The following is a 24,351-nucleotide window of genomic DNA, read 5'->3' on the forward strand; positions in this document are numbered from 1 at the left end:
AACCACCTCCTCACCAGTATCCAGCATCTTCAAAAGCTTTTTATTTAAAAAATAAAACAAAACAAAACAAAAAAAAACAAAACAACCCACTTTCCAAGCCCTCAATACTTCACACTCCCACCACCATCCCTAGGCCAGCCCACAGCTAAATCCCCTCCCCCCTGCCAGGCTGGAAGGAACAGGAGCTCACCCCTGTTCATTCCTGCCCCTTTGCTGCCAGGCATGCTCAGCAGGTATGCCAAACACAGCTCTAAGTTTGCCTCATATAAGGGATTGGACATTAGCTGCATTAAGGAACAGCCCTTTGGCAAAGGGCTGCAGGGGCCAGAGGCGTCAGTCCAGAGGCAAGATGCATTGCTCTTTGCTTTCCCTGGACTCCTATCACATCCTGGGGGCAGGGAAGGGCAGAAGTCAGCACTTGGGCACAGCAAGGCCATTATACCACCAGTGATAAAGGTAAGATCCTGCAGGGTTGGGCTCAGGCACTGGGAGAGACTTTCAAAAGCTGGTCTCCTGCTTTAAAAGGCCCTTCATCTCCCCATCTTCCTGCTGCTCTCACCTTACCTCAGGAGGAAAGCAGATGGGTCAGGGCATGCTACACTCCAAGCAGCATAGGAGCAGCTGCTTCTGACACTGTCCAGATGTCATCGATCCAAGTAACGGAGATGGGTCACAGGGAGTGTGGGCAAGGGCAGCTCTCAGGGGAGCATGGGGACAGCTGCTTTCCAAGGCAGATGAGCCAGTCTTCTGTGCCAAAAAGGCCTAAAGATTGCCTTGGAAATGACTGTCACTAGTTCCATTTCCAAGACTCCAATGGTGCTAGCACCTGAATGGGCCCAGCTTCCCAAGCTAGTCTTGCTCTCCCCAGGACAGGGCCTGGCAGCAGAATGAGGAACCACACAGAAGAAACTGCTGCTGCAGCAAATGAAACCGTGGACTGAATTTGGTTCCCCTTCCCCTCCCCCTGCAAGTGGAGTGACTGCAAGTCCCCTTCTCTGCTCACGAGTCCAACTTGATGAAGACCTTGGGTCGGGAAAAGATTTTGAGGGCTTCCTCGATCTGTGACAGCTTTTTCTCCAGCTCTGACCGCCTCCTCTGGACACCAAGAGTGTCAGCCCGCACTGGCAGCATCACCAGGTCCTTGGTCAGCTGTGCCTGAGCTGTGGGGGAAGGGAACACATAAGAGGGGACACAGAGAGTCTCTTCTACCTTAACACTAATGGCTGATTTTAATCACAAAGGACCTGGGATGAGAGCAGTGGTGAATAAGGCATTATCCACACAGGATCAAGCCCGATCCAGCAGCATCCTGCACTCACACAAAGTCCACTGTAACCAGGAGTGATGGCACATCAGAGCAGGAAGAGGCGAGGCCCTCATTAAGAGGGACTGCAGCCCTGACCTATTACTCCAGGAAGTTCTTACTCTGGAAGATCAAAGCCCAAGAGAGCAACTTGGCAAGGTAAGGGTTAAAAGGGGAAGGAGATGGGAGTCCAACCCTAGAGAAGCCAACTCTCAAGTGAGGAGCACAAAAATCTCCCTGTGTTGCCAGCCATGCCTCTGCATAAAGGCACCAACGGCCATCTCCAAGGCTGAACTGGTATTTCATTCCCGCTTACTCTGCTTCAGGTTCCCAAGGGTCTCCAGCCGCTGGCTCTCTGGCATCATGGTGTGGCCAGGAGGCAGGTCAGGGTCTGGCAGGTTTCGCAGCCGTTCCTCTGTCTCTCTGCGCCACAGATCCTTCCTCTGCAGCAGGCTGCCAGGACCGAACAAGAGCAAAGGTCAGCACATGCAGCTCGAGGATAAATCCAGACAGTACAATAGACATACAATGGGCAGGAGAGAACACCCTGGCCAGAGAGAGCAGGACAGAGCCAGGTGAGCTCCTAGGGACAGTCCCAGCCACAGCCATTCCCAGCGGTACTTCATTTGCACTTCATTTTCTCCAACGGCAAGTGCCCAGTAGCTCTGGAGACTAATATTCTCCCCTCACAGACCTGTGCAGATTCCTACATGCTACCTACCAGCAATCAGCACTGCCCTAGCCAAGGAAGGGACTGCTGTGGGCCAATCTCCCCTATACAACCAGACCTTAGCTTCTGGACTAAAAAGCACCAATAAATGTGCACCAAGGCCGTGGCAACTTCTGTGATAACTAGGACCTAAATAAACCGAGGCAGTCCCCACAATGGACACCAAGCAGAGAATGGATATCAAGGGCTTGGGCTAGATCCGAACCAGGACTCGGGGGGCAAAAGGCACTGCAAGCTATGCCCAACTCTCCCACCTCCCAACCCCAAGCCATCCGGCTCTTGCATACACTTGAGGCACAAATGATTTTAAAGAAACACTGCCAGAGCCAATGAGAAGCAAGGAGTTAGTGAGAGCATGGGAGTAGCTCTACTCAGCCCAAGCAGTTCACCACTTGAGAACTGCCTATGGGAACCTCTAAATGCTTAAAAGAACAAACAATCAGGCCACAGGACAGGCCATATCCCACAACAGGGAAGCAGTAATTTCTTTAGGGCAGGCCAGTTACTGCTTTATACCTTCTGGGTGCAGTGCCAGAGGAGCTGGGCTTATTTGTGACAGAGGCTCTAGTGGACAGGCAGACATGTACATACTAGCGGGGGACATGGCCCTTCTGCTTGCTGTTGTACTCCTCCTGCTCCCGCCGCTTCTGCTCCAGCACCTCAGTCAACAACTGTAGAGAGCGAGAGCGCCGCATCTGGGCCCGCTTGGCATTCTGGGCATTGTGACTGACAAAGTTGATGCTCGTGCCTTCCACATGGATCTAAAAGGAATGGGGGTGGGGTAGAGGGAGCATGAAGCAGCAGGGAACAGGCAGACAGATGCCCAGAGACACTAATCCCAGGCCCCGGCAAGGTGTTTCACCTTGGAAATTCAGGTACTTTCAGGGCTTGCAAATTCTGTAGCACCTAGAGAAGCAGTGACATGAGAACCCCACAAGAGCCAGCTCCAGAGAGGAAAGGATTGTAATTGAAGGACTGCAACCCTCAACCCCATTAGCATTAACACTGATTAACTCTACCAACTACTCAGCTCTCTGAAGACAGGACATCTTCATACAGCATAAGCACCACTGCCCGTCCTTTCCATTCTAAGTTCTTAATATGCAATACACTGGTAAACCTGTGAGGTCTCCGACAAAGCCCAAGGAAGACACCCCTGAGAGCTCTGAGACAGGAAACATGAGGTCTAAAAAGAAAACTTTGGGGTTTCTTTATCCCTCAAGAAGAGAAGAGCCACATAGCGAGTGTTAGGAAACCCTTGAGCTCAGTTTCCTCGTCTCCTGCCAGATCCTACCTGCCTCTCTGAGCCAGCAGGCAATCTAAACAAAACTCTCTGTTTTGACAGATCATTAACCCAATGTCTTGAGGGCAGAATCCAGGTACAGTAAGGAGCAGAAGTAACTACTGAGTCCAGAGGAATGTGAAATCAGATAAGTTAGCCCCCACTGTGCCCTACCTGGGTGTCCATGCTCTGCGTTCCCGGAGCCTCAGTGCCCATCACAGCTCTCGTTTTGGAAGGCGTTGGGGAAAGCGACCGGCGTGGTTGGATTCCTGAGCCACAGCGGGAATATGCCCTCAGGAATTTTTGAGACTCTGGGTTGGGAGGGGGAGAGTTCTCCTGAGAACAGCAAAATTAGGAGAAAAGAGTGAATGGAAAACCACTCAGCGCAGCCACTGAGAGCCTAGAATCAGCCAGGAGTTCCCAGCAGACAAATGGCCCTGATCTTTGCTGCTGCTCCGCATGTCAAGAGAAGACCCCTGATGGGGGCTACAGTCAGCAGAGACTGGCCCAGATCTTGCTCAATGAAGCACTGGTGTAAATCTGGATTAGACCACTGAATTCCACAGAGCAACACCCAAGTCAGAAACAAACTAGCAAGCAGCTAGGATAGTGCAACTGTCCAGCCCCTCCAGCCAGGCCTACATCTCAAGCTGTAACCTGCTGGGGGAAGGGATTAAAAGGACTTAAAAAAGGCACAAGGAACCTAGGAGATGCAGAATTACATGCACTATAAGGTGTCAGTAACATAGTCACACTAGTGGGCCCTTTGACCTTTTAACCCATAAGGATGAGTGACACAGCACACAGAGCCTTTGCTCATTGCAGAGTGGCCCAGTCTGGTCCCTGAGCAAATCACTCTGGAAAGCTGCCTGGATGCAGCTTGTTAAAATGCAAGAGCTCTTGTGACTAGAGAGGACCTCAAAGAAGTACATACATTTGGGCAACAGAAGGGCCAGCACTGGAGTAGGTGTTTGCCAGGTGGCAATGATGCTATTACTTCTTGTCATGTAACACCACTGAAGTCCCTGCCCCCTCCATCCCACCAGGAATTGCTGCAATAGCAGTATCTGATTCTGTCCCAATAGATGTAGTACAGGAAAATGATGGGACCTTCCTTTTCCCTAGTTCTGTGTAGTGACTAGAGCAGGGGTGGGCAAAATATAGCCCACCAGGCCATTCAATCCAGGCCACAGGACCCCTAAAAAATTTAGAAAATATTTATCTGCTCCTGTTTTCTTGTCAAAGACTACAGGAGACAAGGGCAGTAGGACCCAGAGGGAGCCGGCAGCAGGAGGTAGAAGCCCAGACCTGCCCACCCCCAGCCATTTCAGCTGCCTTCTTGACCCCGCCACTGCTCCAGAATCATGTGGCTCCCTGCTAAATTCCTGACCAAGAGCATGGGGCTGCACCGGTGGGTGTGTGTTCATAAGATGAGTCCCACACCTAACCATACACATACACCCACACTGCTATACATGCAGACTCCCACACCCACACCCCTTCACACACCCCAGCCACCCGCCCCCCCACGCAGACCCCCACAAACCCCATACTCACCTACATCCCACTTATCTGCACACACCCACATGCTCCCTCACCCCATACCAGCACCTCCACACCTATCCATCTCCCCACAGACATGCCCACACTCTCCCCTACACCCCACAAACCTATACCCACCCCCTCCCCCACAATATACAAGAGTAAGACTTCATTTTAAACTATTATATACAATCACCTCTATGTACATTACAGAAACACATGTAAACCAGGACAAAATATTCTTTGAAATCACATTAATAAATGTTTCAGCTGTTCTCTTTTTAGAATATAATTTGGTATTTTTCTGGTTCTGAGATGGCAAAACCCCCTGCTGAAAGGATTACTTCTGGAGGTAAGGCGAGGAACTTCTTGGGGCAAAGATCAGGGGTTTCATAGTTTGTAGGGTCGGAAGGGACCTGAGCAGATCATCTAGTCCGACCCCCTGCCATGGCAGGAAAAAATACTGGGGTCAAATGAAGTCCCAAGATGGTGACCAGGAGGCAGGACACCTGTCAAGGGGTGGGGCTATCCATGCAGTCCTCAACAGCTTGCCAGAAATTGGTAACTGGCCCTCCACCTGAAATAACTGCCCACCCTTGGACTAGACTCCCCTACTGTCACAATGGGGCTTTCCTTTACATGCCAGGCTGGTGCATTCAGGAATCTCCATTCTCCTTGTCTAAGTCAGGTTCTCCTGTCCATGACATGGCTCTGCTCTCAGACCTGAGGCTGGAACAAAATCACTGTCCCTTGAGCAGGAAATGGGATGCTGGAGCACTGAATGGCTCTATGATTCCTAGCCTCAAAGGAGAAGTTCAAAACCACCAGGGTTCTCCCTGCAAAGAGATGCCCTCCACTGTTCTGCACAGCATCTACATAACATGCTGACTGGTCCATACCCTCCCAAGGCAAAGGGATGTCATAGGCTAGGGACTGCAGCAGGCAGGTACCTGTATCTTGGCTTTCACCTTGGACCCCACATTCTCGTACTTCTGAGACTTCCATAAGGCTTTCACAGGCTGAGGTCGGCTGTGCTCCCTGGCCAACTCTTTCTCTTTGCATTTCTTCTGGATCTCCCGTATCCGCCTCACATTCTCCTTCTCATAGTTCTTGGACTCCTTTCCTGCACATCAAGAGGAGATACAGCTTCTGCCCTCGTAATGTACAGCAAACCTGAGATGTCACCAACAGATGCAGAACCCAGGACCTTCAGCATCAGAGATGGGGGTCTCTATTACCCAAGTCACTAACAGCAACGTCTTCCCTCTTAACTTCCCTGTGTGCCAGGCACATAGTGGAATCATATTTTTTATGGATACCCCATGTGGCTGGTACTTGCAGCTGCACAAACAAGCACAGGAGGATGTGCCCCTGCACAGTACTAGTAACAGAAGAATTGTCCTCTCCCAGGAAAACACAGGATTGGTTATAATCCTCACTGTCCTGGTTGGGATTGTGCCAGACCAACCGACACATCATCTGCCTCTTCTGGTTTCCATTGTCAGATAATCTTGAGGGCTGCACTAGTGTTCCAGGTCAGTGTCAGACAGCATGCACTATCCTAACACCAATACCACCTCACAGCAAAGGGAAAAGGTACCAGTTGCTGCTATTCTAGAGATAAAGGGAGCAATAAACTTTTCACACATTGGGGGTGGTAGTGGCTGGCATGCTTGCCCTGCACAGACTTACGAACCTGAGTCCATGTGTCCATGCGCTTACCCCTCCCAGCCTCTACAGATTTTACATACCATCAACTACAACTGCTCAATCATACTTACTTTTGGGAGGTGATTCCTTGTCAAGGAAGATCCCCTCCAGCTGCAGCAGGACCCCAACTGTCCCCTTCTGCCCCTTTGCCAGGATGTCCTTACCACTGGGGCAGATGCGTGGGGCAGGCTGGGCAGGGCGTGCACTGTAGCAGTTGGGGTATAAGCTGGGATCTGAGGCCAGGGGACCAGACAAAAAGTCCAGCTTCAGAGCATTCCCTTCCAACCTCCCTCGAGCTATGAAAGACAACAACAAAATCAAGATACGCAGGGAGCGATGCCGCCTCCCTCATGTTTGGGGAAGCTAGAAACATTCAAGCAATTGCTGCCTCCTCCACCCACTTTTCAGTCACCACTGGAGTCCCCTTCTACTCAGAACATCAATCTGCTCAGCATCCAGCCCTTCCCATCAGGGACCCTTGCAGAGCACATCGAAACTGTTCCCCACCTTGCTGAGCTGAGTCTTCATGAAACTCCCTGCCCTGGCTGCTCACACAGTAGTGACTGTGTGCAGCCACAAAGGACAGTATGAGGCTGTTAAAAAGCCACTGAGCTGACCCCTGAGATGGCTCCAATGGCTACAGTATAATGCAAGGCCAGAGGACAGTGATCTGTTAAAATACTACATAGTCACAGGTTATTTTGTACATCTGATCCCTGCTCTGCAGTGCCTCCAACCTGAGACTTACCTGACAGGGGACATTTGTAATAGTCTGGTAAAAGTGTGGGGTCAGGAGGGATAGGACCAGTAATCCTGGAAGGCCCTTCACACATCTTGGCTTTGGCTCTGCGGCTGCAACAGACAAATCCAAATCATTAGGAACAGAAGCTGCTTGGGCACAGGAGGTCCTTTCCAGCCATAGTTATTTAAAATCCTTCTGCACTCCCACCCTTCACTGAAGAGATCACACCTGGAATTGGGGGATAGAAATACAACCGTCACACAAACAGCCCCAAGTGGAAGCCCCCCTGTGCACTGACTAACCAGACCCTGCCCAAAGCTGACTAAACTGTCCACACTTCTTGTTGTATCTCCCTTACCCAAAGCCTCTTTGCTGGCTCTGTCTGCTCCAGAAGGTTGAGAACAAGCAGTTCTGCTCTGAAGGGTGACATCAAGAATAGCCTTACCCAGAGATCCATGCTACAGTCACCTTACCCAAAGATCCATGCTGCAGTCACTGACATGAGCACAGGCTGCAACCCACCCCAATGCCTGTGCCAGCCACCTCTAGCAGCTCTAAGGAGTCTCCTTTCAGCCATGGCTCATGCCACTGCCCAGGCCTTGAGCTCATCTGCCCCTGGAGCTATTCAGGAATAGCTCCATGTGAAAATACTAAGAGCATCCACTCTCAAAGCTGCTCCTGAGAAGTTACCACACTTCACAAGTAAACACAGCCTTGTACCACATTGGTCTCTAAATGCAGACAAGTCCTTATGCTGACAACACTTGTGCCCCTGCAGCACCCTGGGAAGGTCCCACCATACTCAAATCCTCCACTACCCCTCCCAACCTTCTGGGTTGGACCAATTCTCCATCACTAGGACTGCCCAGGAATAGCTCAGGGCCAGCACCTTCTTTCATGGAATGGAGCACTGGAAGGAAAGAGCCCAGCAGGGCCCTCAAAGGACTGGGCAAGGCTGGCCAGTTAAGAAAACATGTTGTGAATGTCTAAATTAGGCAGATCTGATGCAGAGCAAATGTAAACCCATAATACCATATATACAGCCCCCTCCTCAAAGCAGCCCCTCATTTTGGACCCTGCCTTGCCCTTAGACTGCTTTGGCAACATCCCCATTCCCCAAGGAGACCCCAGAACAACCCCAGATCCCTAACACAAGTCCATCCAAGGTCCATGCCATAAGGGAGCCAGGCAGTATCTTCAGCCCTGACTGAGCTCAGACCTCTGCCCTGATCAACTGGCTAGGGAATCTGTTTGCTCTTTCACTGCAACTCAACCATCCCTCAGAAAATAAAGATTAAGAAATGCTGGGGCAGGCTCCAAGGAGAGCTGAGAAGAATCAACATCTTGTGACACTGGCAAGAGCTGCAGGTGCTCAGCTCCCCCTTGGCATCAGTTCCTACCCATAAGCAGGATCCCTGACCAGCAAAGGTGATTCCATACTAGCACCTCCAGCCAGATCCCCAGCAGGCAGGAGGCAAGGCAATCTCAATGTACTCCAGGGACAGACTGGATCCCCAGCTCAAATTACAAGCCAATGTATTATTGATCTGGAGGAAGGGATAAAATAGCCTGTGATGACATCAGCTAATCTGCCTTAGTCTCCCTTGTTACAGCCATGCAGGTACAGCTCCAAAATTAGTTCCATTAGTGGAGGGCTAAGTATTTAGTCCCCAGGGCTAATTGCACAGGCCATAAAACAGTAGTGACAGTCACGTGCTGAATAAGAGCTTGTCTGCCAACTGAGTGATTCCAGTAGAGCGGCTCCTAAATGATCCCCAGGTGGGCACTGAGAGGCGTTGTCTACACTCGCCTGCCTCTGCTGGTAGAGCTGCCCAGCACGTGACATCACACAGCTCCACTGCAGCAGCTGTTGTTCATGCTCTGCTGGCACAGAGTGGAGAAAAACCAGCTGTCAAAGGGGGAGCAGCTGGGCATATCCTCACGCTCCTTTGGCAGTTGCTAGAAGGCAAAAGCCTTACTCTGCTTGGCAAAGCTGATGTCATTCTGCAAGCAGAAGGAGGGTTCATTTTGCCCTGGAGGAGCTGTGGGGAAGGATATACTCAGCGCTTTGTCAGCCAAGCTCTGCAGCGTGGACAAGGCCCACACATGCCTTAGCTCTGGCTTAACTGAACCCACTTTCACAGCAGACTCAACAGAACAGCACAAACAAGTCATGCTCTGGAACTATAACTTCATATCCTACCTTCATCCAAACTGGCTTCCAATAGCAGAAGAGTCCAAAGAATGCCTCTACCCCTTGGGGTGCAAAACAGGGATGTTTGCAGCAAAACTTGCATGAGGGTATTAAAGGGAAAGGTAACGCAAGGTATGGGGAGTGGGGTGCTTCCTTTCACACTCTTCAGTAGCTGTCTTTCCTGCTTTGACAGCTCCAAGCCTCCTGCCCAGAACATCCTGTACACACCCTGACCTGCCACTTACATTGCTTGGGGATTTTCTACATGGCTCCTCTGAGGAGGAAGGGGCTTATCCCAAGTCATGATCTTGCCTCCTTAGACATCAGAAATGCTACAAAACATTGCTATGGGATTTATGCATTTGTGTCAGCTCAGTCCTACTAAGCCCAGGTGTTGTCAGACACACAGCCCTGCTGCATTCGAAGATACCAAAGGATCAGGCTGGAATTTCCATGCTGGTGCACATCACCAGTTCTTGGACAGCCCAACTGAAAAGTGCCTACCTGTCACCATATTGGAGCATAAAATGTGACACAAACTCCTGACCTGCCCCAAATACACCTGCAGGTGAGAGACTATTTAGCGCCTTCATGCACCCAAGGTTTCAGGATGCAAAGCTGCTTCCACACTAAACCCTGCTGACAGAGGGGCTGAACACAAAATGGTGGGTTTGACCCTGAATTAACCCAGTGCTGGCAAATTGGATCAGCTGGGGAAGGAGAGCTTTGACACACAAATCTGATGCTGCACCCTCAGCCCAGGCATGCTTACTTTCTTCCCTGCTGAGCACATGCTCTCCAACTCTGAAAGACAGGCGGACCAAGTCACTCTACTGGCAACTGAGTTATTTCAGCACTCTGCTTTCAAGCCATTTAGACCTTGCCAGCTATGCTCAATTTAAAAGCATCTTCTTGGAAACACTGGGCTCCTCCTGGCCCTCACTTCCCCTGCTTTGGAACCAGGGTTCGACTCCCAGCCAGTGCAGTTGGACTGGGAGTCAGGACACACAGGTTCATTGCTGCTCTATGACCTTGGGCAAATTGATGCCTCTCCCTGTGCCCGAGTCCCTATCAGTAAAATGTAATATTGCTATTTATCTGTTTTTCCAAGGTGACTGAAGACCCACATACACTATGTGAGCACAAAGGAGTCTTATTTTTCTGCAGTTAGGGCCCAGATTTGCCCAAGCAAATGCCACTGCATGCAAGAGAGAGCTTTGTTGGGTGCATTCTCAAAGGGCAGGCAGAATCTAGGCCTGTGGTATTTGACCTCTCCTTGCAAGGTCACAGCTTTGAACTATTCAGGTTCTCCCGGAAGACAGCTGAGTGTGCAGAGGCAAAGCCAATCTCTCACCAGTACTAGCTAAACCCTGAGGAAACCAACCACACTGATTGAGAAAAATTTGTCACAGAGATTAACCCAAAAGAACAATGAGCAGCAATATATTTAGAGCCTATTCTGAGAGACATAATGCAGTGAAATTTAGAAGCCAAGTTTGCCCCGAGGTGATTGCTGTAATTCAATTGAAAGGGTTGTGATAAAGGAAACAGGGCCTCCAGAGTGAACTAGTAAAAGCCCCTTTCAGACCCTTTCCCTTTATATTCTCTCTTGATAGAACTGGATTAGAAGGAAAGCTTATTACAACAGAGCAACAGTGGGAAAACACAGTGGCAACCAACCATGCTGTGCAAACAGCCCTCCAAACAATGCAAGATGACTTCCCTTGCTTGAAGAGAGCAGCTGGCAGATCAGGGAGAAAGCAACAAGAGAATGCCTCTTCCAGCTGCTGATACCCACAGGAAGATGCACCTCTTTCAACGATCTGGGGCAAGAGCACTGTACATCAGTTCTGCTCCCATTATTGTGAAAGGTTGAAATGTTTCCAATTTCAATGCCAGCAGAAGCAACCCCACCCCATCAGAAAGCAAGTCTGGGTGAGCTTAATATGAAGGAATATGGGCCACTGCATGAAAAAGGACTTAGCAGGAAGAAGGGCAGTGTGATGGCAGAATATTTCCCCTATTGATGGCTGCTTTGCCTGCCCCTTCGGTATCCAAGTTACACCTGATAAGCAACGTATTTTGTTGTTCAAGCCCCCAGGGAATGCAACGTAATGTGTACATTCCCCTTGGCCCCACTGAATAGATAGGAACAGGAAAAGTGACACTCTCCATGGGTCCCAAAACAGATGAGAAGCTCCTGGTAGCCACAGAGACTGCAGACCATATTCTGTTCCCAGAGGGTCTCCTCTGCCTTGCCCTCAGACACCAGCCTTCAAGGCCTGTTTACTCTTCTGCCTCTCTGCTGACAGAGGGGCCAATTAACACCAGTTATGCTGGTGACTTGTGTTCAGGTCATCTTTTCCCTATGCACTGGGCTGACCTTCACACACAAACTGTTAGGAGCAAAGGTAGCTCATATGCTCTTTCCAAGAGGCAGAAACGATACCCTTCAGCAATAGCCCAGAACACAAGGCAAATGGGACTTTCATCTGTATGGGATACCAGGCAGGGACCAAGACCGGTACCTGTTTAAAGAAAGGGTGAGGAGGTAGATGTGACCTCCCTAATGCTCCAAGGACAAGGGAGTTACATGTTCCTGGGCCAGAACAGGTAGGACAGCACAGCACAGGCTTGGCCACAGCATAGCAAGCAGCCTCCCTCTGCTCTGCCCCAAGGATCCTTCCCATGCAGAGACTGAGGGACCCAGCATACAGCTCTCCACTAGATCAGATGAAGACAAAGCATATGTTGGCATCTGTAGCATCTGTCCACTGGCCGCATCTCAAACAGAAATGAGGGGACGGGTTCACCTTTTGTGGGTTCCCATTGCAACTCCCCACTGAGGACCAAAGATAACATTTCTCAGGGCCCTTGAATCCTCTGGCTGCTTCCTTCCTTTCATTGTGAGATACAACCCCTGGAGCATCGTTCACAGCCTAAATGACTAGCACTTGTCCCATACAGCTCAGACAAGCTCAAGATTACATGGGTGTGATCATCTCCACTCCAGCCATTCAGGGTGCAAGGAACATATATCTACTGAAGTCCTGAAAGGCTAAAACCCTGCCACTGGAGAGATCAGCCAGGTGCCCTACACCAGGGGCATCAAACATGGCCCATGGGCTGGACCTGGCCCATGGAGCCACAGAAGATTCAGCCTGCGAGTCTCCAATTGACCCTGCATGCAGCACATGGAGCTGGTCCCATGTGAGGGGTAGATCCAACACTGCAGGTGCTGTTTGTAGCACAGGGGGTCAGTTTGGGGCATGAGCTGTATGAGGTGTCTATGCTGAACCAACCCTGTGCACTAGCTATGAGACCAGTTTGGATCGGGTTGTGCTGGAGCCAGCAGGACAGGTTGTTCAGCAGGGTACCACATGCAGCTCAAGCCCTGTGCTAGCCCCCAGTGCCAGGAGCAGCACCCATGGCACTGGGTCTAGCCCATGCACCATGTGCCAGCCCCACTCCAAGAGCTGTATTACCTCTGGTGAGCCAGGTAGACAGCACCACAGACACTGCTTGCCAGACTGAGCTGGTATGGAGCATCTACTGCACACAGCCCTGCACACAGATAGCCTGGGGCCCAATCCTGATTAGCCTCAGAGTCAGAGTTCAGGGCCAGTCCACTGGGATGCAGCTTTATACCCTGTGCCAGCTCCCAAGGCAACAGGCAGTACCCACAGTGCCTGATCCAGCCCATGCACAGCCTGCAGCAGCATAACCCCTGGAGCAAGGCTGACTGACACTACCTACAATACAGAAGCTGCTCCAGCACAGGGAATGTGCTGCATGTGACATCCCACCAGACCAGTCCTGCCCACTGGCTCTATACTGCTGGATCTAGCACACAGACCAGCCCAGGCCCAACTGGGCAGGTTAAGTGTAATTAGGTTGCAATCTATCTCTGAGACTGAACTCTTAGCCAAATACCAGCACTGCCACAACACTCCTGGGGTGTTCCAGCAAACTGCATTAGAAACATTTAGTTGGTTCAACTAACCTCCGAGGCTTCCTCTATGAGGCTCAGAGTTCATGCACACCCCAACAGGCTCTCAGCTGCACCGGCCGCCTAAAACCAGGACGAACCAGCTATACATTTTCATGTGAGAGTCTGATGCGAGTGAAAACCAAGCAGAGACGTTCATACTACTCTCTCCCACCACCAAGCACTAGTGGATTCCTAAGGTACAACTGCAAACTGGTACAGGATCTCTACCCACCAATATCCATCACCTTTTGAAAACATCCAGAAGCTGGGGATCTAACCACTCCTGCTCATAGAGATCCTATAGCACTTTCATCCTTTGAAGCTTGGGTCACAGTCTCTACTGTTCCAGGCTCTCTGCCTGGGCGTGCCCTGTGCAATTTCACTTCCTGCCCTAAACTGGTGCTGTCAAATAGCTGCCCTAAACTGCCCCATTTCAGCATTATGCTCCCTGCTGCTGTCTGTGCTTGCTTTAGGTGCTCGCAGAGGACAGACAGCTGTAAAAACCGAAGCTGTCTCCACTGTGTTGTGCTGCTCCCCTCGCTGCAGCACGTACAGGAGTCACGGCGCGCTTCTGATTGCTCCTCCGGCCGTTCTCCTTTAATTACTGTGTAACACGCTGCTCAGCTCAGCCTCCGCTTCCTGCTGCCTTTGCCGCCGCGCGCCGCGCCGCGCCGGAGGCCACTGGAGCCGGCTGGTTCCGCGCACCCTGTCCCGCTGCCCCAGAGCAGTCGGTGCTCGGCGCCCCCGGCCCCCGCCTCTGGGCCCTGCCGGCGGTGCCGAGGGGCGCGGGGAGCCTGGCCTGGCCCGCGAAGGAGGGGATTTGACGCGACCCCAACCGGCAGGCGGGGCGGGGCGGGCCTGGCCTGACGCGACCCCCGGCTCGCCACCTCCGCCGCCCCCACAGCGGGATGCGCCCGGAGCCGCGCACGCACCTGCCTAGAGCTTGCTGACGAGGCAGAGCGGACCCACACGGCCCTCACCAGGCAACAAGCCGGTCCGGCGCCGTGGAGGCTGCTGGGAGATGGAGTCCGGCCGGGCTCCACCGCCGCGCATGCGCAGCTAGGTCCTTGTGGGGGGCTCGACCCAGTGGGCGGGCCGTGCACTCACCCGCCCCCCGGGGCCTGGCAGCGCAGCGCGGCTGTGCTCAGGCAGAGACGTGGGATCGAGTGGGGTCAGGACCCTTATCGGCTCCTCGAGTCCTGCTAATCTCTGCCTCCGCAGGTGTTAGTTAGTGCCCCCCTCTCTCTTCTTCAAGGGTCTCGAGGTTCCTCTGTTGAAATGCTCCTCCTGCCGCGGTGGCAGCCCGTCCCGCCTGTCCCAGCTTTGCAGCCTCTGCCCGGGCTTTAGCTCTGGCCACAAAGCAGAAGCGGGGCATAGACACAACTGCCCAGACGTACTGAGACACTTGGCGAGAGGCCCAAGGTGCTAGCTTTTAACAGCCCAGAGTAAATGAGGCATACAGTCAGCGTGACAATAACCAGACTAACAGCGCAGCATCTTTGCCGTCTTATGCCTAGTTTGTTCTCTTTTTATTAACTTAATACATAACTGAGCAAATTAATGGACATTCCGATAGTGATATTTGTTCTTGTTTCCATTTTAAACTGAATACTACAGTGCCAACCCACGGGACTAGTTTCTTGTTGACCACAGGAAGACGTGTGCTGTATTGCACATGACAATGAGCCGTGCCACCTTTCCAAAATCCCAGATCCATCTGTGGCCACCTGCACCGTGGCAGCTGGCACTGCCCCATGCACTGCTGCCCTGCTACACCACTGCTTACTGAGACCCCTTCTGAACCCATAAAAGAAGCAAGGTGCCAGGGTGATCAAAGGCATGTGTATGTGTATCCTACTTTTCCTTGCGTTACACCAGAAAGGAGTGACCCGGTTGAGAACAGGTGGCATTGCAGCAGGAGAGGGAGGGCACCTGCTCCTTGAACAAGGTATTGTCCTTAGGGTGGAAAGTACAAACTGCTACCATAACATAGAGCAGACAGAAGTACCTGCGACTTAACATTGATTGCTGAGCAGTGGATAAACAACCTAGCAATCTTTAGGGTGCCAATGACTTTGTGCAGAAGAGTACTTTAGAGGAGGGTACTAGTCTTACCCCCGGTGGAGGAAATGCCACCTAAAAGTTGTGGAACTGAAGTCCAATCCATGATAGAGTAGACTGGGCTCTTTAATTCTGGTCAGCAGCCAGTCCAGGGGTGAAGCCCCAATAGATGGACAAACTGAGTAGCTGAGATGTGGATTTTTTCACAGTAGGGTGGGTGAAAAACTGGCTTCTGGGACACACCCAGAAAGTGGTGGTGGATGGGGCGGTTTCTCCCTGGAGAGATGTGGGTGGTGGTGTTCCCCAAGACTCTGTCCTTGGACCAGTGCTGTTCAATATTTTCATGAGTGATTTGGACGAGGAGATTGAAAGCACTGTCCAAATTCGCAGACAACACCAAACTATGAGGCTCAGTAAACCCACTGGAGGGCAGGGAGCGAATCCAGGCGGATCTGGATAGACTGGGGAAGCAGGTGGATCAGAATAGGATGCAGTTTAACAAGGATAAGTGCAAGGTGCTACATCTGGGGACAGAGAATCTCTAATACACCTATAGACTGGGGGGTACCATTCTGAGTACCATGGCAATGGAAAGGCATCTTGCAGTCTTGGCTGAGACACAAATGAACACGAGTCGCCAGTGTGATGAGGTAATAAGTAAGGCTAACCACACTTTCTTGCATTAGCAGGTGCATCACGAGCAGGTCTAGGGAGGTAATGCTTCCTCTCTATGTGGCATTGGTCAGGCTGCAGCTGGAGTACTGCATCCAGTTTTGGACGCCGCACTTCAGGAGGGATGTGGATAAACTTGAGAAGGTTCAGAGAAGAGCAGCTTGCATGGTTGAGGGCCTGTGGGTAAGATCCTATGAAGTGAGACTGAGGGACCTGAATCTCTTCAGCCTCCGAAAGAGAAGGCTGAGAGGTGATCTCGTGGCTGTCTACAAACTCATCATGGGGGGTCAGCAGGGAATAGGGGATACTCTGTTTACCAGGGTGCCCCTTGGGGTTACTAGAAATAAAGGCCACAAACTAAAGGAGGGTAGATTTGGATTGGATATCAGGGAGAAATTCTTTATGGGGAGGGTTACCAAAATACAGAATGGGCTTCCAAGGGAGGTGGTGCTTTCCCCTGTTGGTGTCACTGGGCATAACCCTGGGTAACTCAGAGGGACGTAAGACCACGAGTGTCGAGGAAGTCCTTCTGCTCCAGGCTCAGAAGAGCCAAAAAACCCCCTTGCCCAACCTTTGTAACCCTTTCTTTGGCGCCTGCAATCTCCTGTCCTTCTGGAAAGCAGGCGAGCTAAAACTGTTATCTGTGGAATGCAAGGGCACCACTCGGAGAGAGAAAGGGGAGAAAGAGGGGGGCCAGCTGATGGAAAATCACTGACAGTGAAACTGACAGGGGTATAAAGATCCCACTGTTGCAGGGTTAGGTGCGCAGGATTTGAGACTATACAGTCTCCCTGTGCCTTTTACTTGAGCTCAAATAAACTTTGTCTGCTTCTCCCCCAGTGTGTTTATTTGGCACGACGCACACCGGGCAACGAACCCAATTGTTGCCTCCCTCGGGCACCTTGTGCCGGCAACACCCCTACCTTGGAGTTGTTCAAGAAAAGATTGGACCACCAGCTAACTGAGGTTATTTGACCCCAGAGCTCTTTCCTGCCTAGAGCAGGGGGTCAGACTTGGTGATCTACAAGGTCATTTCTGACCCTAGAAATCTATGAAAAAGCACTCTCTGGACGTTCTCCTTTGCCTCTTTGGATTAAACCAGCAAGGCTGAGAGGGGGACACTGGTGTGCAGACAGCTCAGTGTCTCCATAATCACTGCCCAAGCTTTTGCACCCTGGAGGGGTCACTCCAGTTTTACTTTATTTTCAAGTGAGGATTACCTTCAGCAAGCTGATGTTCCACTCGGCATAATTCTATTGCCTCGCAAGATAGATGCCTGCTAAAAACAGACACTGCATTTGAGTTGCTTCTGATTGACCAGTCTCAAAAGCTGGGAGTGGCATAGCCCTCTATACTTGCAGTTTGGTAACTAAAATTCGCTAAATCATGCTGGGAAAAAATATTCTCAGGTTTGTCCTGTGGAAGAACTCAAACTTCACGTTGTGGTTGAATCAGAACTGACAGAGCCAGCTTTTCTTTATTGAGGGCTACACTGTGATCACAGGGAGAATGCCACACAGCAGGGGGATCACTCACTTGTCTGTTCAAAGGAATCTCCCCCTCCCTCAGTTTCTAAGCATTTTTATACTTAAGACAGATAAAGAGAAAAAACTATGACCCTGAAGAAACTAAAACAAGCTTTCCTAATTGGACATCTGTGCACAGAGTAATAATGCGGGGGGGCGGGGTTTATCTCAAAACATATAACTGAAATAAGCAGTATCAGCACTTCTGATCTCTGTCTGTTTTTCTAGTCAGAGAGGCCAGAAGCCTGACTAAATTCACTCTTACTGTCCCTTGGATGAGCCAGGATTGGTCTGGGGAAAAGTTATCTCGGATACTTCACAGGTACTTAAAGTGGAATAATGGGCTTGTAATTCTGTAGGATCTGAGGATCTCTAAAAGGCTTTGTCCTTGAAGAAACCTGATTTCTATGGGGAAAAACAGGTGTCATGTTTATCCAAGGAGAAATCTTTTTATCCTACAGGTGTACAAGCCTATTGTCCAACTTCTAAGTACTTGTAGTGTATCTGAGATAACATTTTTTTGCCTGAGCAGTCATGGCTAATCCAAGTTAATTGTCATCAGCTGCAAGCCTGGGATAATCAGAACCAGGATAAATTAGTTTTTACCTGGAATCATCAAAAATTTGGGAGTCTTCTGCCAAATTCAGGATGGTTGGTTGCATTAAGCTGAGACTGTCAAAAGCATTGTAACGAGAGAAATACCCTCCTTCTCCAGCCTCCTGTCCCTCTGGTCTTTGCAAGGTCTTTTGTTTATGAGTAAGTCCTGCTTACACATTTTAAGGCCACTATCACATATTTATGGCTTGATAGCTCTGTGGATAACTATATGCTCAGGATACAACCACAGGAGAAAAACAGCAACCTTTGCTGAAGAACATATAAATGGCTACAGAGGATGAACAAGTTTTGATTTTTGCCTGCAAGGGAACTCCAGTCAGGCAGGGTTAGAGGCCCTGAAATCCCATTCCCAATTAAACTGCAGTAGCTCGGAAGGAGGTATAAGCTCTCCAGGCCATGGCAAGTTATAGCAGGAAACAAAAGGCAAGAGGCTCATTTACAGCAAGTCCAGATTGTGTGACTGGAACTTGGGCAATTCTTGATGTTCACAACGGGCTGTGACTGTTCTGCAACCAGCTTCCTGTGATATCCCATCTGATTAACTCACAGCACAGTGCCAGTATCTCTGGCTTTTCAGGATCAAATGCTTTGATACTAGCTTCTGTTTTCCCCTGGGAAGTTATTTGCAGAGGAATTAATGACACTTGGGCCCCCAAATCAGGCCTTAATTGTTGATTGCAGTCTTAGCTGCCCTGCAATTCTGGTGGCATTTTTGTGTTTAAGATAATTTGTACCCACACAACTACAGGTGTAAAACTGAAACATCACAGCAACAACATCACAGAGACCAGATGGAAAATGCCATCCCCCTAAAACGTTTTAATTGGTTTGTGACAGCAGAAAGCATCTCCCAGGAATGCTTCATTAATGGCCTCTGCATGGGGGAGAACCTCTTGCCATCCCTGGAGGCTCAGCGATAGCTCCTTCATAGCTTGTGGACCCTTCCTATCCACTCACCCCTCACTGGTATCTGAGGACCTTTGCTAACTTCAAAGAGCTACAGTTACCCACGTGGCCTAGCTGGTGACTTCTGACAGGCTTCTTCTAGCTGCGACTTCTGACTGGCTGAGCAGCCTTGGGAAACACCTTGCTGGGGCGGACAAGATTGTCACTAGCCAGGTGGGGGGGCAGGGGGGTCAATGCTGAGGAGAAGGGCTGGGGGGAGTGGTCACTGGTAGTATTAGGTGTCCAATATTATCTAATAAAATTGAAAAAAATATGTAACTACGACCTCTGCAATAATAATAAACACACTAGCAGCTCTGTCCTCTATCTGCGTTGATCCTGATCAACATCATGGGCTTGTACCACCCATTTGAGCTGCACAAGGGCTGAGAGAAAAACCATAATATAAAGAGAAAGGTTATTGTGGCAGCATGGGGCTCTGTCCAGTTCTGTTGGCCTTAGCAAGGGGGAGGCGGGGGGTAGAAACCGCTTTGCTTCATAAGCTTCTGAGCCTTAACCCTTGAATGCCAGACGCTGCGATAGATGAGGGCAAATCCCCAAGGGCAGCTTGTAAACAGCACCTGCTGCTGTTCCTGCTGCTACTTTAAATCTGTCATCAGATGCCATGAGGAAATCCTGGATCAGCCTGAGCTGAGTAAAGCTGTGCAGTTGTCTGATGCCAGCCTCCTTCCGTGCCCAGCTGCTCTGGGGTTACAGCATCCTCTCCCCAGTACCATCAGTGCCTAGGAATAGCTGCTGAGGAGGAAATTTTCCCAGAGCAAGGGTAAGATCAAAGAACAGGAGAAAAGATGAGCATGTGGGATGTAGCATTGGTGCAAGGTGCTGGTTAGCAAAGATGGAGACCAGTCTAATATTATAAAAGCCTTTGGCTGTTTCAGTCAGCCGATCAGTGCAAATAAAGCGTCATGGTCAGACAGACAATCAGAGCGCTCCAAGAGCATTTGGACAGGAGGCAGTGCGCTGCTGTGATGACGGGGACACAGGGGATGCCCCCCCTTCTCCCCTCCCCCCGTTCCCTGCAGGTGGCGGCAACAGAGTGCGGGGGGAGGGGGGAGAAGCGGGCCATTTCCCCCCTCCCCCAACTGGACAAGAAGTGGGAGCAGAGCCAGATGCGGGGGGATGCAGAGCCCCCCAGGCCACAACAAAACCCAGCAGGGAGTGGGAGGGAGAGGAGCAGGAGTGGGAGTGAGGGGCACAGTGGTGGCACCCCGCCTCTGCCACCATGCCTCAGCAACAGCCCCGAAGGGGGGAGTGGGGGGGAATGGGCCCAGCCTGAAAGTGGTGGGGCAAGGGTGTGGGAAGTTCGCCCTCTCCCCTGACCAGATGAGAAGTGGGGACAGGGACGGATGCAGGACTCCATCCTCACCCACCATGACAGAGGGGAGTGTGCCACTGCCACCCCGCCATCAGGCCCCAACAAAAGCTAGCAGGGAGGAGAAGGGAGGGAGGGGATCGGGAGGTGGGCACGGTGACGGCAATGGTGACTATGCCCCGCCAACACCTGGGAGGGAGGGGAGCAGGGAGGGAAGGCAGGTGGATGTGGACCAGGCAGACCAGAGCACAGGGCTGAGGGGGAGCGGCTCCGGACCCGAAGTGGGGGATGGGGGAATAGGCCCAGACCAGAAGCAGCAGGGTGGGGAACAGGCCCGGACTGGCGGGGAGGGGGAAGCAGAGCCAGACCCAAAGTGCAGGGGAGGAGCAGGGGCCAGACATGGGCCTCTGTTCTCATCCCCCACCCTCCAGTCATTCTTATGGATGTCAGGGATTCATAGATGTTAGGGTCAGAAGGGACCTCAGTAGATGATCGAATCCAACCCCCTGCCCTGGGCAGGGAAGAGCGCTGGGGTCAGATGACACCAGCTAGGTGCTTGTCCAGTCTCCTCTTGAAGACCCCCAGGGTAGGGGAGAGCACCACCTCCCTTGGGAGCCCAGTCCAGATTCTGGCAACCGTCACCGTGAAGTTCTTTCTGATGTCCAGCCTAAATCTGCTCTCTGTCAATTTGTGGCCATTGTTGCTAGTTACTCCAGGGGGTGCCCTGGTAAATAGAGCATCTCCTATTTCCTGCTGCCCATCCCGGATGAATTTATAGGCAGCCCCAAGATCACCACTCAGCCTTCTCTTGTGAAGGCTGAAGAGATCTGGATCCCTCAGTTTCTCCTTGCAGGGCCTTGCCTGCAGGCCTCTGACCATACAAGTGGCCTCCTCTGAACCCTCTCAAGATACTCCCCATCCCTCTTGAAGTGCAGCGCCCAAAACTGGACGCAGTACTCCAACTGCAACCTGATCAGTGCTGCATAGAGGGGAAGCATCACCTCCCTGGACTTGTCCGTGATGCATCTGCTAATGCATGATAAAGCGTGGTTAGCCTTGTTGATCACTTTGTCACACTGACGACTCATGTCAGCTATGACTCCAAGATCCCTTTCCATTGCTTTGCTGCTGAGAAGGTCATCCCCCAGCCTGTAAGTGTGTTGGCGGTTCTTTTTGCCCTGGTGCAGCACTTTGCACTTGTCTTTGTTGAACCGCATCCTATTTTGTTCTGCCCATTTTCCCAACCTGTCCAGATCTACCTGAATCTGTTCCCTATGCTCTAGTGTGTTAAATTTACCCCATAATTCGGTATCATCTGCGAACTTGGACAGGGTGCTCTCCACGCTCTCGTCCAAGTCACTGATGACGACATTGAATAGCGCAGGTCCAAGGACCGAGCCTTGCCCACATCTTTCCAGGTCGATATTGACTCATCCACCTCTCTGAGTGCGACCCCTAAGCCAATTTGCCACCCACCTGACTGTGTAATCATCTATGTCGCAGCCTGTCAGTTTATTTATGACAGGGGTGTCCAACCTTTTTGAATGTGGGGCCGGATCACAAACTTTTATCACCCAGGGGGCCAGTGAGCCATATTCAAAGACCTCACCAGAAGTGGTGTCACATCAGGAAGTGATATCATGTGACCTTTGACACCAATGAAGTTGCAGGAAGTGACAATGAAATGGGTCTGGAAATGTGCCTAGGGAAGTTGTGGTTTTCAGAAAGTATGTGTGTTTGGTATGGCTTAGGAACAGGACATCATTTTTCTGTGCAGGAGGTTGGACTAGATTAAGGCTGCCCAGCTGACTACCTGCAGGCCACATGTGGCCCACAAAAGGCCAGGATGTCGCCCACAGTTTACATGGGGTCTGCAAGCAGTTAATATATAGGGCATGGGCCTGGGCAGCCACCTCTCCCACTGCTGTGCAAGGGGGAAAGGCCTCTGGGGGTGAGGGGTGGAGTGGTCCATGTTCTGCAAATGTAGCCTGCATGGCTGAGGACGGGGGTCTGCATGCTGCTGGAGCAGCCCATGCAGTGAGGGGGTCCTAGGGGCCCACCCCCACAGCGTGCAGCCTGTGCAACACATGCTGGTGTCATCTGGGGCCCACAGCCTCACCAGATCTGAACAGCCCTGGACTACCTTATCCACGTCTCTGCAGTATATGCCTACAATTTCTATTTAATTAACTACAATGACCATGATCAAGTTAGTAAAGGATCTCAAGGATAAGCTAGTCCAGGGCTGTTCAGATCTGGTGAGGCTGTGGGCCCCAGATGACACCAGCATGTGTTGCACAGGCTGCACGCTGTGGGGGTGGGCCCCTAGGACCCCCTCACTGCATGGGCTGCTCCAGCAGCATGCAGACCCCTGTCCTCAGCCATGCAGGCTACATTTGCAGGCCCTGAACCACCAAGGAGGAGGCTGGACGTAGAGCGCCTCGGGGCTGGGCTCCTCCTGCCTCCCGCCCAGCCCAGCTCTAGCAACCGCATGCCCTGCAGACCCGGCCCGGCCCCGAGTCGCCCCCAGCTCCGCGCTGGAACTTACCTCGTGCCTCCTTCCACCATGCACGCGGGCAGGGCACGGGCCATGCTGCAGCTCCCCTGGCCACGTGCCAGGGGCAAGGGGAGAGCCAGAGAAGAAGCTGCACCCGCTGTCCCCAGCTCATCCAATCAGGCGCGGCTGGGGCAGCCCCGTGCCTGGCAGCCCTTGGGGCAGTGAGGGCAGGACCTGGCTCACTGATGAGCCTGGCCCTGCGGGGGTAAGCAGCTCCCCTCCCCTCCCCTCGCTGCTGGCTGCGGCCCACGGACGAGCCCTGCCCGCCTCACCTCGCTGCCGGCTCCGTGCTCCACGATGGCGGCTCCGTGCTCGGCCGCGGCTCCACACCTGGCTGCAGCTCTGCACTCCACAGCGGTGGTGCCGCCATGGGCTGGATAAAACGGCTTGGCAGGCCACATGGCGTCCCACGGGCCGTATGTTGGACAAGCCTGATTTATGAGAACAGAATGAGATACCATATCAAAGGCCTTTTTAGAATCTAGGCAAATTATATCTACCTCGACTCCTGCAACTAAGCATTTTGTGACCTGGTCATAAAAAGAAACAAGGTTAGGCAGGCAGGATCTACCTGCAATGAATCTGTGCTGATTTTCTTTCAGCATCATTACCCCTGCTGTGCTCCCACAAATCTGATCCTTAATGATTTTTTCCAGAGTTTTCCCAAGGATAGAGGTGAGACTAACTGACCTATAGTTTCCCAGTTCCTCCCTCCTCCCCTTCTTGAAAATAGGGACCACATTGGCCCTTTTCCAGTCCTCTGGGACCTAACCAGAGCACCATGAGTGCTCTAACAGTCATGCCAGTGGCTCTGCTATGACACTGGCCAATTCCTTCAGCACCCTTGGATGAAGTTCATCTGGGTCTGCTGATTTGAACACATCCAGCCCCTCCAAGTACCCTTTAAGTCTGAACTAATAGTTCGTGGGCTGGTCTCCCTACTGTGTCTATCTATGATCTAATTGGGAGATTTGTCTTGGTCTGTGTCTAGGAATGCAGATGCAATGAACTCATTGAAGAGCTCAGCCTTGTCCTCCCTCTCTATCACCTTTTGCCCTAGTTTGTCCTGTAGGGGTCCTATGCTACCTGCACCTTTGTTTTGCTCCCTATATACCTGAAGGACTTTTTGTTGTCCTTAATTTTTG

The 24,351-nt window shown here is 51.5% G+C and overlaps 1 protein-coding gene across 6 annotated transcripts; it reads right to left on the bottom strand.

The window, feature by feature from the left end:
- ENKD1 (enkurin domain containing 1) lies at nt 1–23,856 on the bottom strand. Of its 6 annotated transcripts, none has more exons than XM_090063337.1 (8): nt 23,479–23,856; nt 7,316–7,419; nt 6,639–6,863; nt 5,808–5,980; nt 3,490–3,651; nt 2,625–2,794; nt 1,620–1,756; nt 1–1,160 (listed from the first exon to the last, which is right to left on the bottom strand). In XM_090063337.1, the coding sequence occupies exons 1-8, from the start codon at nt 23,574–23,576 to the stop codon at nt 1,000–1,002; spliced, it is 1,230 nt and encodes a 409-aa protein (XP_089919463.1). In that variant the 5' UTR covers nt 23,577–23,856; the 3' UTR covers nt 1–999. The 6 variants fall into 6 exon arrangements, with proteins under 6 accessions (XP_089919463.1, XP_089919464.1, XP_089919465.1 ...); XM_090063338.1 differs by lacking the exon at nt 23,479–23,856 and adding an exon at nt 14,427–14,534; XM_090063339.1 differs by lacking the exon at nt 23,479–23,856 and adding an exon at nt 14,475–14,497.
- Nucleotides 23,857–24,351: the final 495 nt, after the last annotated feature.

This window comes from Crocodylus siamensis, chromosome 9 (assembly GCF_052110815.1).
Source record: "Crocodylus siamensis isolate JL-2025a chromosome 9, ASM5211081v1, whole genome shotgun sequence".
In the NCBI taxonomy this organism is placed as follows: domain Eukaryota; kingdom Metazoa; phylum Chordata; order Crocodylia; family Crocodylidae; genus Crocodylus; species Crocodylus siamensis.